Below are 15,387 nucleotides of genomic sequence, written 5' to 3' on the forward strand. Positions count from 1 at the left end.
GTGTATTCACTTGGGAAAACCATTGTAAGAAAACGCAGTCAAATGTGGAGTCTCTTTCGAGCCATAAAATAGAGAATTGTTGGCTATGTCACGTCGTCGTCGTCGTCAGTCTTGTCCAGCTTAAAACATTGGTTTTCAGCTTGAGAATAATAATATATCTCGTTGTTGGAAATACTTGGTGCGTGAATGAGTTTAAAGAAGGGTAACGAAGTTGGAGGGAGAGGAAACATCAGTTGATTTCAATCAAATGGCCTTTGGCAGACCAACCAGCAATAATTTGTTACTCTGAGGACACAAATCTTCTGATTTGGCAACAATTTTTTTTCAAATGAAAATGTTTGTTTTGGTTTTTTTGTGTTGTTCGGGACGACATAAGACGTGAATTGGTTTCTTAATTAGAGTTGACCATTGGAATCAAGTGAAAGGAAGTGTGGGTATCGTTAACAACAGCCAACAAGTCTTAATTGACAGTAAAATTGAAGATGAAAATAAATGACATATCCAAAAAGTGATGAATGGATTTTGTAGTAAGATGTAACTTGTAGATATTAGAGAATGATTTGGTTTACCACCAGCATTGACAAATTTTATCTTTTAAGGAAGTTTTTTTGATCAATTAAAATGATGGCAAATTTGCACAGCTGAAAACATTAACTGGTCCCTAAAATTGTATTTTTCACCAATTCATTGTTTTTTAGACCAATTTTATTAAAAACTAACTTCAAACGTAGTAAAATTATATTATTTTTCGATACAACACCATTACTTTTATTTTTACTTGCGATTATGTAGGTACTACATACTGTCAAGTTAGGGAGCGGGTCATAATTCTGCTTGTCAAAATTCTGTACGACAAAATTCTGTGGGGTCAAAATACTGTAATACCATAATTCTGTACGTCATTATACTGTAAATACAAAATTCTGTACGTCAAAATACTGTATCAACAAAATACTGACATGCAAAATTCTGTTTTGTAAAATTCTGTACGGCAAAATACTGTATATCAAAATTCTGTAAAAATGCTGTAAAAAAATATCGTTTTGATAATGTAAAAAAGTGCGCGCGCACTTTTTTACATTATCAAAACGATATTTTTTTACAGCATTTTTACAGAATTTTGTAAAGTGCGCGCGCACTTTGTTACATTATCAAAACGATATTTTTTTACAGCATTTTTACAGAATTTTGATTTACAGAATTTTGATGTACAGAATTTTGAAATACAGTATTTTGACCAACCAGAATTTTGCTATACAGAATTTTGACTTTCAGAATTTTGTTCCTACAGCATTTTGCACATACAGAATTTTGACATACAGTATTTTGGCATACAGTATTTTGAATACAGAATTTTGCAACATACAGAATTTCGACACCAACCCGTCAAGTTATGCATTCGTACAAAAAAAAAGTTGAGATAACAATTTTCCATGACATTACAATGATAGAGAATGCCAAAAAAGTGGGGTCCCGTAAGTCCGTCTCGTCTGTCAGTCTGTCGGATTTACCGATTAATGTCAAACTTGACTTGGTGTTATTTGGCGACTCTCAAGAGGGGTTTTTGGAATTAATTTTTTTGGACCAAAAATAACAGTGTACCAATTTTAGTAAAATTGAAATTTCTCGAAAAATGATCAAATGTTGAAAAAAATTAAATGCAAGTTGTAAGACAAGGTCTATCTTTCAATTAATTGATCTATATTAATAAGCCAAAAATAAAATTTTGTAAATATAAATTTTTGGATTAAAAAAAAAAATTTTTTTAAACTTTTTTTTTAAATCAAATTTTCGAAAAACAGACATTGAATTTTTTAAATTTTGGCTTATGATGTAGATTAGTGATTTCTACAACATGGCATACCAATTTTATTTTAAAACTTTTTTCCAAAAAATCATTTATAAAAAATTAATTTAAAAAAAAAACGACTCTAACGAGTCGTCTAAATATAACAAATTAAATTGCATACTTGTTTTGGAGGGCAATTAGATTTCATATGTTGTTTTATTCCTTTGAAAAAAGTTTTTCTATATAAAAAGTCTTAAAAAATTAAGGAAAGCAACTTGAACTCCAAGAACAAGTTCGTGCGACCCAGTCGTGCATTTTATTTTTTTTTTTTACTTTTCCTAATATTTTTTTCCATAAAAATCCAGTCATTAAGACATTTTCATTAAACTCACAAAAATTAATTCATTTCATACAATAAAACCAAATCACTCATTAAATCAAAGCAATTAAATGCAAAAATACACATCATCGTTATTATTTGCCACACCCCAGCCAGCTTATATTTTAGCCCGCATGTTTTAAATGAATTTTCTACACCAAAATGTAATTATAGACGATTTTATTTCATTACAATGAGCAATTAAATTTTTAAGTATTAATTCCCATACAAAAACAAAAATAATAAAACACACGACCCGCATTGAAATTGAGTCCCTTCATGCATCTCTCAACAAACGACGACGTCAAAAAATATACGTGACTGCAGGACATAAAGATCCGCACTGTTTGGAAAAGTGTACTAAAAATTTCCTAATGACCCTCTATAGTCAATATCTTCCATATAACTTTCTTATCCTTATACGGAAAGTATAAAAAAGATAAAGTTACATGCGAGTGAGGATATATTTATACAAACACTCACTTTAACCTCATTTTTGTCGTCCTTCTTCTTTTTTTTTTTTTTGAGTTACTTTAGTAGAATCAATGGTGATGCGATGATGATAGAAATATGACGAACATTTTGCAAACAATTTTCTTGATATTTTTAAAGTAGGGGGGAAAAAACACACATTTTTAGTTCAGTCACATAATGCAATTTTCCATTAGAGAGGAATAAACATTCACTTTGTCGAGTCGTTTGAGCTGAACTCGTTAAAATTCAGTTTGCGAATCACCATAACGTTTTAATTTTTTTCGTAACTAAATTAAAAACAAAAATCATTTTTCTCACGTTTTATAAGAACTCAAAACACGCATATGAATAATTAGGTTGATCCATTAGTCCATATGGACTTTGTTATAAACTTTATAGTGCAATTTGTATATCCAAAAATAGGTAAACTTTGAAAGCCTAGTTAGTAATTAAATTTTCGTTTCACTAATTGAGTTTGACATTTTATTTAAAATTAGTTGCATTAAATACAAACATATTTAGGTATTGTTCAAGACATGAAACAAGATATTCTAATATAGACGAAAATATAGAAGCAAATTATTATTATTATGTATTATTTTTTTTTAACGTAGGTAATTAAAAATACTTTAAAGTCTATAGATTAAAAATTGCCGATGTTGCCGTATTGTTTTTTTAAATTAAAATTAAATTTTTTTGAACAAAATTATTTTTTTTTTTTTATTAAATTTCATAAAACAAAAAAATATAGCAAAAACTTTTCTGAGTAATTTAAGGAAAAAAAATATAAGGGAGTAGGGGACAATCTTCCATCGTTTAAGCTATAAATGCAATTTTCTCACAATCTGACTTCAAACACAAAAAAAAATATTTTGAAAACGACGGCAACACCTACAATATTTTAAAATACATTTTTAAAAAGCCAGAAGCTTATTCTTATCTCTTAAATTTATATGCAATTAATTTAATTAAGAGTTTTTGAAAAAATGGTCCTCAAACTCAGAATTAAAAAAAAAATGTTATTAAAAAAATTTAAAAATGACTTTTTTTCCAAACTTTTTCTAATAAAATATATATTTATTTAAAAAAAAAATTTGGCCATAAATATTATCAGTTGAATTCCGAACCAGAAAATTTAATATATATCACACTTTTGAAAAAAAAATTTTAAATTACTTCAATTTCAATGGGTTTTTTTTAATAAAAACTGAATTTTTGCATTGTAATAATTGATTTTCTCAAGATTTTGACAAATAAGAACTTAAAACTTTTACTATTTAACTTTCAACAATAAGGGCTATTGAATAAATAAAAAATAACTTTATATTTAAATGTTGGACTTAAACAAAAAAAAATAAGTTAACTCAAAACTTCTATTAAAAAAGTTCTTGGAAAATGAAATGCTATTCAATTTTTTTCATAAAGCGTAATACATATTGACATTTCCTTTTATAATTTCAATCATAATAAATGTGGCCGAAAAATTTGAAAAATAAGTGCATTTTAAATTTCGAAAAAGTTTTAAAAACGACATGTTAAAATGTTGTCAATAATTTTTTTTTTTTTCAAAAATCTGAGTTCAATTACTATTCTTTCAAAAGTCCTTCATTCAATTTTCTTAATTTTAATTTTATAAATAAGAAAAAGCTTTTAGCTTTTTAAAAATGTATATTTAAATATTGTAGGTGTTGCCGTTCTGTTCAAATTTTTTTTTTGTGTTTGAAGTCAATTAATAAGAAAATTGCATCTATCGCTTCAACAATGGAAGATTGTCCCTCACTACAATATATTTTTTTTCCTTGAATTTCCTAAACAATCTTTTGGCATCAATTAATTTATGAAATTTGAAAAAAAAATTTGAAAACAAAATTTTTTCGTTCACAAAAATCTTCAATTAAATTTAAAAAATCAAAACGGCAACACCGGCAAATTTTTAATCTATAGACTTTAAAGTATTTTTAATTACCGGGTTCCTTAATATTGCCAATTTTTGAACTTTAGTTACTCCACTAACATTCATATTAAATTTTCAAATTAGCTGGAATTAAATGTAATTCAAGTCAAGTCAAGTCGCAAAAGTCTAAAAAGTTCTATTCGGGTACTGAAAAAGAAATCACTTCACACACCATTTTATATTTGTTGTTACTTTTGAAAAATGTTTGGATATATTTTACTTAGCATGTAGCTTTTCTAGGTGCTTATATGGCAAACCAAAAAATTAATGATTTTTACACTTGAAAAAATATTTGTGTGTTCTGGTTTTAAGGTGAAATAAAACAAATAAGCTTTTTAATAGAAATATTATATGGACTACATTTAACCAAGTAAAAATTCTAAGTCAAATACCTAAATAACATTTGAGGCACACCAGTGCATTTAATTTTTCTAAATTATAAATTTAAAAAGGTCACTGTGGTGTATGCGTAATATTTTTTTTTTTGGTGTGGTAAATAAAAACTAATTCATCTATAATTTTTAAACTAAGAGTAGGATAGTGAAAAGTTGGGCTATCCTGGGCTTACCTTGATCAAACAAACCACGGTTTTGAACTAACGATTTTTTCACAGGAAAAAAAATTACAATTTTTCGGTTTCTGATATGAAAAAAGTTTTTTGTTTTTTTTTTTTGCAAAAATAGTATAATAAAGAAAAAAAAGTTGGGCTATCCTGAGCAAACGAACCACAGTGCAAAACCAACAACTTTTACACTACATAAAAAAAATTATTTTTGTGATTTGTGAGGTGAAAAAAAAAAAATTCCGATATAATTTAAGAACTAAGGGTGGGCTAACGAAAAGAAACCAGGCAGGTTTGAAAAAAAAACAACATTTAGGGGTGCCAACTTTACATAGCCCCTGTACTGTGTTCTAGTACAAATTTATCACCTGATTTTTTTTCAAAACATGACACGTAATAAAATTTTAACTTAATATAAGAGACATAGACCAGTGCCAATCCGGTTTTCAGAAGGCAAAAGTTGAACAAATTATTAGCAGCATAAGGGTATTGGGAAATTTTAGGATAAATGGTATTTGAAAGGGGAAAAATAAATTGCCCACAAAAAAATTGGGGGAAAGGGGGTGGGTGGGCGAAAAAGTGGGGTGGGTGTCAAAAATCATGGTTTTTTACGATTTCTGTCAAAATTAGACGTCCTATCGAAAAAAGTCAAATGCAAAAGTTGTAAGTAGTATAAATGTCTACAACTTTTACTCAAACAATTTTTTTCTATAACCTCAAAAATATTGAAAAAAATGCAAAAATACGATTTTTTTATTTTTTATTTTTATCTTTTACAAAAATAGTTAGATTTTAACAAAACTTGGTTAAAAATTACTTTGTTATGTTTTCTATCTACTAAATTGGATTTTTGACGAATTTAATTTGAAAAAATTGCCTATTTTTCAATCAAAAAAGTTACCGAAAAAATTTTTATTTTTGAAAAGTTTGGAATGCAATTATTTAGCTTAAGACCGTTTTTTAAAGATTGTGTGGAAAAACTATACTTTTGTTTTAGAAATTGAGAACAATTGAAAAAAAAAACAAAAAAAACGATTTTTAAAATTGATTTTTCCGTAAATGACAGTAATATTGGCGAGAAATAATTTTCCATAGAAACCAAATTATACTTTTCTAATGGTCATTGACCTTTTTAATTTGAATCAAGCACCAGAATAGCTCTAACGTGCAAAGTTTTTGAGATATTAAATTTTGAACGTCGCAAATACTATTTTTCTGATTTTTGGCATGGTAATATGTCAAAAACGTGATGTGATAGAATTTTTCTGACTTCAGATTCGAGCTCAGCCCACAAAAAACCATTAGAAAAATATACTTTGATTTCTATAATAAAAAAAACTTTTTGATTAGTGAAATCGCACAAGGCATTCGATTTTTTCTACCCTGTTCGATTTCACTAGTCAAAAAGTTTTTTTTTATAGAAATCAAAGTTTAATTATAATTTAAAAAAATACGATTTATATTGCAAAATAAAAGTAAAATGAACCAATGAATTACACGTACTTCTTTGTTTGAAAAAAAATTCTTTTATCTTATGACTGTTTAAAAGTGATGTCAAAAAATTGATAAAAGATAAAATATTTTAGAAAAAACTTAAAATGTAATTATTTTTAAAATAATAAAAATATGTATTTAAATGGTTTTAATCCTTAAACGAAGTATGTCGTTTTATTTCTTGTAGAACTTAGAATTTTTAGAAAACAAAAGTCTAAATTGTAGCAACTGTAAAAAAAAAAAATATTTTTTTGTATTAAATATTTTTTTTTATATTTAGCATTTAAAATTTTTAAAACTTAACATGCTATGCTATTTCTAGAAACTATTATTTGACACATAAAAAAAAATAATAGAATCTTTTTCTAACAGTTGATTTTTCAAAATAAAAAAAAAAAACTTGGTTAACTTAACCAAAATAAGTTTTTAAATTTTCTTAATATCAAATATCGCTAACATATTATCAGCTGTTGTTTTGCTCACAGCTAAATATTCGAGTTTTAATAATTTCTTGTTGATTTGTTGTTATTTATATTTTAATGATTTTGTTAAAAATATAGGCCCTTTATACTATTTTTAGAAAAACTATAATTTTCATATAATAATAAAATATGGTCAGTCTGATATGAACAAAACAAAAAAGAAACGATTTACAAATTATTTATTTTTTGTCACGCGTTGGTGGCAGGCAAAATAGTATTTTAATATAATAACAAAAAGAAAAACAATTTTTGATGTTAAATTAAATTTTTTATTAAAACACATCACACCCATTAGTGGTTTTTATTTTCATTCAGAATATCGAAATTTTCGAAATTAATTTTTTAGTAAAACACTATTAATTTCGAAATAAAAAAAAAATATAGGAAATATCTTCTCAGAAAACATACCTACATATTTTTTAAGCATAACATTCAGTAAAAACTACCACATCTTAATGAAAGAATACAATAACAATGTTTTTTTTTTCCTTCTTAAACTATTTCTATTGTCTTGTAGAAATTTTAATAAGGAACCATTATTATGTTTACAACGTAAACTTAAACAATGTGTGAAAAATAAATTTTCCAATTTCATTCAAAACTTTTAACGCAAAAATAAACAATTCAATCTTTCAGTTTAAACAAATCATAATAATCATCTAAAAATATTTCACCTCACGAACCTAAACTGAAAATGAAATCATGTAAACAGAGGGTCAAAAAAAAAAATGCATTCTCATGAAAGAGAAAGAGACTATAATAAATCCTATTAATAGTAGCTTTTATTTCGTATACCTCCATCGTCAATCTACGCAAAAATTATGTTGGAACTTATTCATTTCTATTTCATATGTGAGTAGGGGAGAGAGGGGCAATTAAGTACTGAAGCTATTTTACCCTTTAAAATGAGGTTGTCTATAAAGACAATAATTTCTTCTAAATAATAAAACCATTTTAAAATTTTTACAATGAGCAAAAAGTATTAAAATAATTTATTTAAAACAATCATTTCATCAAAAAAAAAGCGAAAAAAAACACGTAATTTTATCTTCTCACGCTATTAAATCCATTTTTTCATTTACAACCTATAATAATTTTTACACCAGCTGAAAGCTTATTGTCCAAGCTCAAAATATATATATAGATCAAGTCTATGATACATCTACAAAAAGAGCTAGAATTTTTTAAATTCGATGAAATTTCATAAAAAAAAGCAAAAAAAAACATTTATTTTTATGTTCTCCATGCTATTAAATGAATTTTTGCCCTAACAACCTATAAAAAATTTTATACCATGTGAAAGCTTATTGTTTCACCTTTCAAATGACGTATCAATCTCATTTCAAAGATGCCTACAAGAGAAGTTAGAATTTTTTAAAGTCAACCATGTGGAATTTCCAGACTGAGATTACAGTACTTCCCACACTGGTGGATGTTCATGGCGCAACAGATCTCCACTGGTGGTATGATGTTTTTTGCAAGTTTCTTGATTAAACATTGTGTGGCTTGTAGTTAGTCTAGCGTTATGTGTGATATACCAATTGAAAGGTAATTGTATCAGGATGCTCATAAATGTTTAATCAAATTTCTATCTGGTCTTGGTAAAAAGTTATAACCAGTTGAATTCTAAAATTTTATTTTACCGTTATCTCAAAATTGTGTTCACACATATAGTCGTAGTCATGGTCTATCATTACTCCATGTACTTTATTCCTCTATCTATTAAAGAAAAAATGATAAAAAATAAAAAACGATGAAAATCGGTTAAAAACGGCCAAAAAACCTGTTTTTTAAAAACTTATTTTTCTCCGTATTCAGTCAAAACTCTTTTAACGATTCCAATTTTTTGCACATGTATGCGCATTCATCAGCCATATAACTTGAGATGTTTTGAACGCTCCAAAAAAAAGCTAATAATCAAAAACTACCCAAAAATACCCCTAAAAAAGTAGGTATTTTTCAAAAATTCATATTTCGAAACGCAGAGTGTTGGAAAAAAATCTGTATGAGACGCCTAATTTTTTTACTTCATCTTTCACCTGGTACCTTTAGAATTGTCAAAAAAAAAATTTCCCCTACCCATTTTGTCATACCCACAACACCTGATCAACGTTCAAACAAAACGTTATAACAGAGTTCCAGAATTTTTTTTTTAAATGCAGTTATTTTTAAATCAGTCTCCTCTATCTATAACAAAAAGAATCAACTCTCTACGACCACGCTTTTAGATTTTATCCCAAATTTCATCTTTTCGTTTTACCCCTGTTTACCCTATTAAATGACGGAATTTTAAAAAATCCTTCATTTGGATTAGGCTTTAGATTATTATCTTTCAAATAAGCTTTAGGAGATAATAGTTTATTTTTAATTTTGAATTTAAATTTTTTGCCGCACTGCGAAAGTGCGAGAGTGTTTTGTGGTGGCTGCCATGGTTCATCGATTTATAAGACGTTATCACGTCAAAAAAACTTAAAACTGTTAAAAATTTTGCACTTTCATCTTACAGCGTAAAAAAATGATTTTTGGATTATTCAAGTGAAAGAGTTAAAAAAGTTGTAAAAGGCTCTTTAGTTATGCCTTTTATGGAACATTATAATTGGATATTTTTACAGAAAAGGTTTTTTGCCACACATTCTTCATAATGGGAACATCCGTATACACCAATCAATACGTTACTCCCCTGGTTTCCTTAACAAAAATGCGTAAGCATTTAAAATCCATTGACTAGAAAACGTGATAAAATTTTGTATTGGCTTCATCTCAAATGTCAATATCCATAATTGGATAAAAAAAAGAAGACAAATTTAATAAAAAAGAACACCAAACGAAAAGGGAACCAACCACAAGAAAAGATACAAATCAACTTCATTTATTAATCCTGACTGCAATTCCAAAACCAAACCGAACAAAACTATATGCCATCATCACCTATTCCACATCTTTAAAAAAACACCGCCGCCGTACACAAGCCAGTATAGTGCCCTGATGCACTTACTTGCACCGCCCATCTTCACTTCTTCAATATTTCTATATACGTGTTGTCGGAATCACCTTTTTGTTGAGGAAGGTATCCATCCATCATAAAAGACCTCTTATGCACGGGTTAACACCCATCTGACCCAGTTATGTTGTTGATGATGATGGGGTTGTGTTATGACTTCCCCCATATTTCCCCCCTCATCAATAGTTCAACGCAGTCAGTAAGAAGAGTACAAAAATTGCAACCGCAAACATTTGTTTATCTAGGTACAAATCAAAGTTGACTATAGCTTGTAGGTTGGTATGGATTTGGTTATAGACGTTGACTTACATTTATGCTTCTCCATATAAATGCACATCAAACAAAGTCGTCGGACAAGAGAACGTTAATTGTAAAAATTGCACTAAATTTTTAATGACGAAGACTATGGCGACGACCGAACAACGTCGAAAGACCATTTTTCCGTTGACTTATGTTATTTAGAAGTTGGTGGCGGCAGTCGATGCAATGGAGGCAATGGACAAGAAACAGCAAGTCACGATTCAATCAAAAAATTCAAAAATTAAAAACTTGTTCAGATCGAAATTGAGTGATTCGCAGGAGAAAGTGCCAATGGAAAAATTATTATTATGCTCTACTAGGTTGCATGGAATGGCTTTCATAGCTCAATATATAAATTTTCTTAAGAAATTCAGTCAAAATGTCACATGTATGTATATGCTCTTTTGGCAAAAAAAGCATAGAATTTTAAAATTTTGTATTGCATTTAAAAAACAAAAAAAAATTAATTTACCTAATGTAATCATTAATTTTATAAGAAATGTAAAAAAAGAAAAAAATTACTTTTAAAGGCGAAAACACCTTTAAAAAGAGCCTTAATTTCCAAACTTTGTGTGCAGTTGAATTTCTTGTATAAAAAAAGAATTCCTTATTAAATTAAGCTGATTTTTGCATGGTTTTTCGCCAGGATGACTTCCGTTTTAAATTAAGCCAATAAATCTTCTTAATTTCTTGAATGTGCAAATATAAAAGAAATTCACTTAATTTTAGTGGAAATCATCTTATTTTTACATTGAGACATTTTAATAAAAAAAAAAAATCATGTGTACAATTCACACGTGGTAGAAGTGAAACCTTAAAAAATCATTTTTTTTTTTGAAAAAAAAAATAAAAATTAAACCATTAAAAAGTTTACGAAATTTTCCTAAAGAATAAAGACATACTAAAATTTTTACTATGCGCAAAAAGTATAAAAATAATTTTTTGAAAACAATCATTTTCATCAAAAAAAGCGAAAAAAACACGTAATTTTATCTTCTCACGCTATTAAATCCATTTTTTCCCTAACAACCTATAAAAATGTTTACACCATCTGAAAGATTATTGTCCAAGCTCAAAATATATATATCGATCAGGTCTATGAGACATCTACAAAAAGAGCTAGACTTTTTTAGACTCGATGAAATTTCATCCAAAAAAAGCAAAAACAAACACTTATTTTTATGTTCTCATGCTATTAAATAAATTTTTTGTTTGACAACCTATACAAAATTTTATAATATGTGAAAGCTTATTGTTTTTCATATGGCGTATCAATCTCATTTCAAAGATGCCTACAGACTGAGAGCTATAGCATAAACTGGAGCGATTTTCTTCAAACTTGGAAGCAAATAGTTTTGGGTGATTCCCTAGATGACAAATTGAACTAACGGTAAATGTCACATAACGGAAATAGAAAAACTACATTTTTTCGAAAAAAAAAAATTTATTTTTAAGAGCCAACATAGAATGGTTTTTTTTTATCTATGAATTTCTTGTAAACGACATAGCCGATTTCAACCAAATGTTTCAGCAGAAACGTTAAAGTAAACGTTATATATATTTTTTTCAAAAAACCACATAATTGGATTTTTTTGAAAAAATCAAATTTTTTGTAACCAGGTTGATGAATTTTATCAAAATTTTGTTTTATGTTTTGAACAATATTTTCTTAAAAATGGCATACTAAATTTTTTTTTTTTTAAATGTTAGAAAATGTTTATAAAAAATTTTATTAAAAAAAAAAAACGGCTCTAAAGATTTTCGATTGTTTTTTCTAAATATTCTTTTTTTTATGGAAGAACTCAAATGGCATACGGTTTTGTGTAAAAAAAACTTTTAAAAGGGTTTTTAATTATTTAAAAAAACAGATTTTATTTTTACTTGCTCTATAGGACAATTTATTGGTTTCGTGTAGGTAGATACAAAATTCGAGGTTTTAATCAAAATCATCATTACTTTCATAGAGAAGATCAAAAAAGTGGTTTTCGTCATGGCGTCCGTCGGTCTGTGCGTCTGTGCGTCCATCGGTACATCGAGCTAGGGCCTTAATGGATGGATGGATTAGCTTGAAACTTGGTACCTAGAGATAATTTTTACCCAATTCCCTAGATTTTTTTTTTATTTTTTTTTAATATTTTCTTTTTAACGCATATCGTCCCATATACCGTTTTCGAGGTATTACAATTTTCTCGAAAGCTCTCTACCGATTTTGATTAAATTTGGTCTACGTAATTGTCTTATTGATTCTAACAAAACTGCGTTTTTAGTTTTTCTCAAAAAATGCGGAGAACGGAAATAAGGCGTTGCTGTTTTTTTTTTTTTTTTTTTGCAAAAATGGACATATTTTTTAGGTTCGTATATTTCATCAAAGCATAAGCCAATTTAATTCAAAGCTTACAGACAGGTATTTCTTATTATTTTTAAATGAAAAATATAAACAAGTTTTTGAAAAATAAAAAAAATTATTATTTTTTTTTTTTTTTTCGAAATATAACAAAATCATATGAGATATCGATACTTTTAACTACAAGAGCAAGTACGTGTGACCAGTCGTGCATTTCATTTTCTTCGTGCAGTAATAAAGAAACTCCACTTGTTTGAGAGAAAAATTTGAGCACTTTCATTGGCATTTTTTAGAAGGACAGCGGCAGATACTCTTCACTTATCAGCGGTTCCACGAAAAAGCTTTATTCATCCCATTGATAGGCACATATTTAACATATTTTCATATATACTAGCCATCCTAATAAACTGATGAAAAAGATGAGATGAAGAGATGAAAAATATCCCGAGTCGAAATACTTGTAATATCGAATTACAGTAAGAAATACTGAGTGATGATGATACCAGCTAAAGTTGTTGTTTTTGATGTGTCAAACGGAAAACTTCCAAAAATTTTAGAAAACAAAAAACCGTTTAAGAAGTTAAATGTTACAATGAGTGGTTTAAATTTAGTCCCTTATGTGAGACAAAATTGTAGATTGTATACGAACAGATCTGTGAGAGGTCAAAGTTTACATTGACTTTAAATGGACATAAAAATTCTTTAAAAAAAAAAATACAATATTTTAGAACACATATTTAATTGCTAAAAGCTTTAACAATTAAGTATTTGGAAAAAATAATATCATGATTTTAAAGTCACTAAAATTTCTTTTAATTTGAGTCCCATGATCATTATTGTGAGATAAATAGTTTTCAAGTTATGACAATTCAAAGTTTGAAAATTTTTCAAAATCAATTTTTTGTATTATTTTTTTTATTTATTTATTAATTTTCATTATTTTTTATTTGCTTTACACAAACAAAACTAAAAAAATTAATTTTGTCACTTTGTTTAATGTGTCCTTTTTCGATATTTGCCTTAAAATTTTCTTCATTTTTGAGAAAAAAAAAACCAATACTTCTCCCATAGAAGCATGCATTTAATTTAAAAAAAAACTTACCTGCATTAAATGAAAAGACCAAAACCAGTAGGGCGCCAAAAATATATCCGTTCTTAGACATGTCGGCAGTGGTTATTATCCTTACACGATTGTGTGCTACACAAAGTAAATTATTTTAAACACAGGAATTATTTTTTGTGAATTTTTTAAGGTAAGGCACTTTTTTAAATTTCCCGCTAAATTTTCTATTTTAATGGCTTCCAATCACACAATAGGGACACACGAATCCTTTGCACCGTTAAAGTGTGTAAAATGTTTTTTTTTTTTCTTAGTACCTCCTTGTGATTGAGTACAGAAAAATAAATTCACTATTTTTTATATCAAACTATAAAAAGCGCACCAGTATACCGTTATGGAAAAAGACCCAAACACTCAACGTCTCGTAGTAAACTGATCGAAAAAGTATCTCGAAATTTAAACGCACAAGAGTTGTGTATATTTTCAATTCGACACATCCACACTACGGCGAATTGCGGCGAAAAAGTGTAGTAGTACAAAAGTCGCTATGTTATTATGACGACCAAAACCGAGACCAACCAAACGACCGACAATGTAGTACGAGTAAACGAGAAAATAGTTGAAAATTCTATCTTATGGATGGAACAAGTGGATATGATTTTTTTTTTGTTTGTTTTGTATTTTGGTTTTTATTATTATTTTTTTTTTTTTTTTGAAATTGCATTTATATGGGGGTGGGGTGGCGTTTATTGACTGTTTCAAGAGAAAAAAAAAGGAATTATTATCCCTTCTCCTGTTTATGAGTTTTTCTGTGATTTTTTTTTTTTTTTTGTTTCGTATTGTAAGTTATGGGGAAATGTTGTTGAATTTATATCGTATCGTACTTAAAGAACAATGAACTTTATTGTTATCAAGAGGTGCACTTGTGTAGTGGTGGTCTGGGTTAAGTTGGTATATAAGTTTTGAAGGTGTTTAAATCTCTGAAGAGTGATTTGGGATTTTTTCTTTAAATGGTTATAATGGTTATAAATTGTATGAAATTATTCCACACATAATATTTGAAGTATGTACCACCTAGATGATAGTTAACTAATTTCAAGATGGTTACAAATTGGCACTAGGATAGTTCAATGTCATGGTTGTAGAATATTCTACATCAAGTTGTCTATGGAAGTCTATTAGTCGAAATACCAATAAGTTGAAAAAAAATTTTAAAAAATGTTATTTTTCCACTTCCATAGAAAAAGAAACATTTTGTAATCTACATACATTAGGGTGGGTCAACAAGAAGTCCTTGGCATCAAATTGATTGCTTTAACCGTTTAGAAGATATTCGTATCCAAATCGCAATGCATACGGGTCATTAGAAAACTATTTAAATCAGTGGGCATTGGTTTAGATACGAATATCTTCTTAACGGTTAAAGCAAGCAATTTGATGCCAAGGACTTCTTTGTAGAACGTTTAAGCAACTATCTTGCTTACTTGATAATAATGAAATTTCAGTGAATTGGAAAATTTTTTAAAGTAAAAAATGTTTTTTTACTTT

General features: G+C 27.7%; 1 protein-coding gene across 1 annotated transcript in view; it reads right to left on the reverse strand.

Moving 5' to 3' along the window:
* The window catches only part of LOC129905777 (uncharacterized), a 46,771-nt gene extending 32,488 nt beyond the window's left edge, over positions 1-14,283 (reverse strand). The window contains exon 1 of the mRNA XM_055981346.1: positions 13,882-14,283. Coding sequence (XP_055837321.1) covers positions 13,882-13,942 — 61 coding nt within the window. The 5' untranslated portion in view covers positions 13,943-14,283. The remainder of the gene's footprint in view (positions 1-13,881) is intronic.
* Between the last annotated feature and the right edge of the window lie 1,104 nt (positions 14,284-15,387).

Source organism: Episyrphus balteatus, chromosome 1 (genome assembly GCF_945859705.1).
Source record: "Episyrphus balteatus chromosome 1, idEpiBalt1.1, whole genome shotgun sequence".
Classification (NCBI taxonomy): Eukaryota; Metazoa; Arthropoda; class Insecta; order Diptera; family Syrphidae; genus Episyrphus; species Episyrphus balteatus.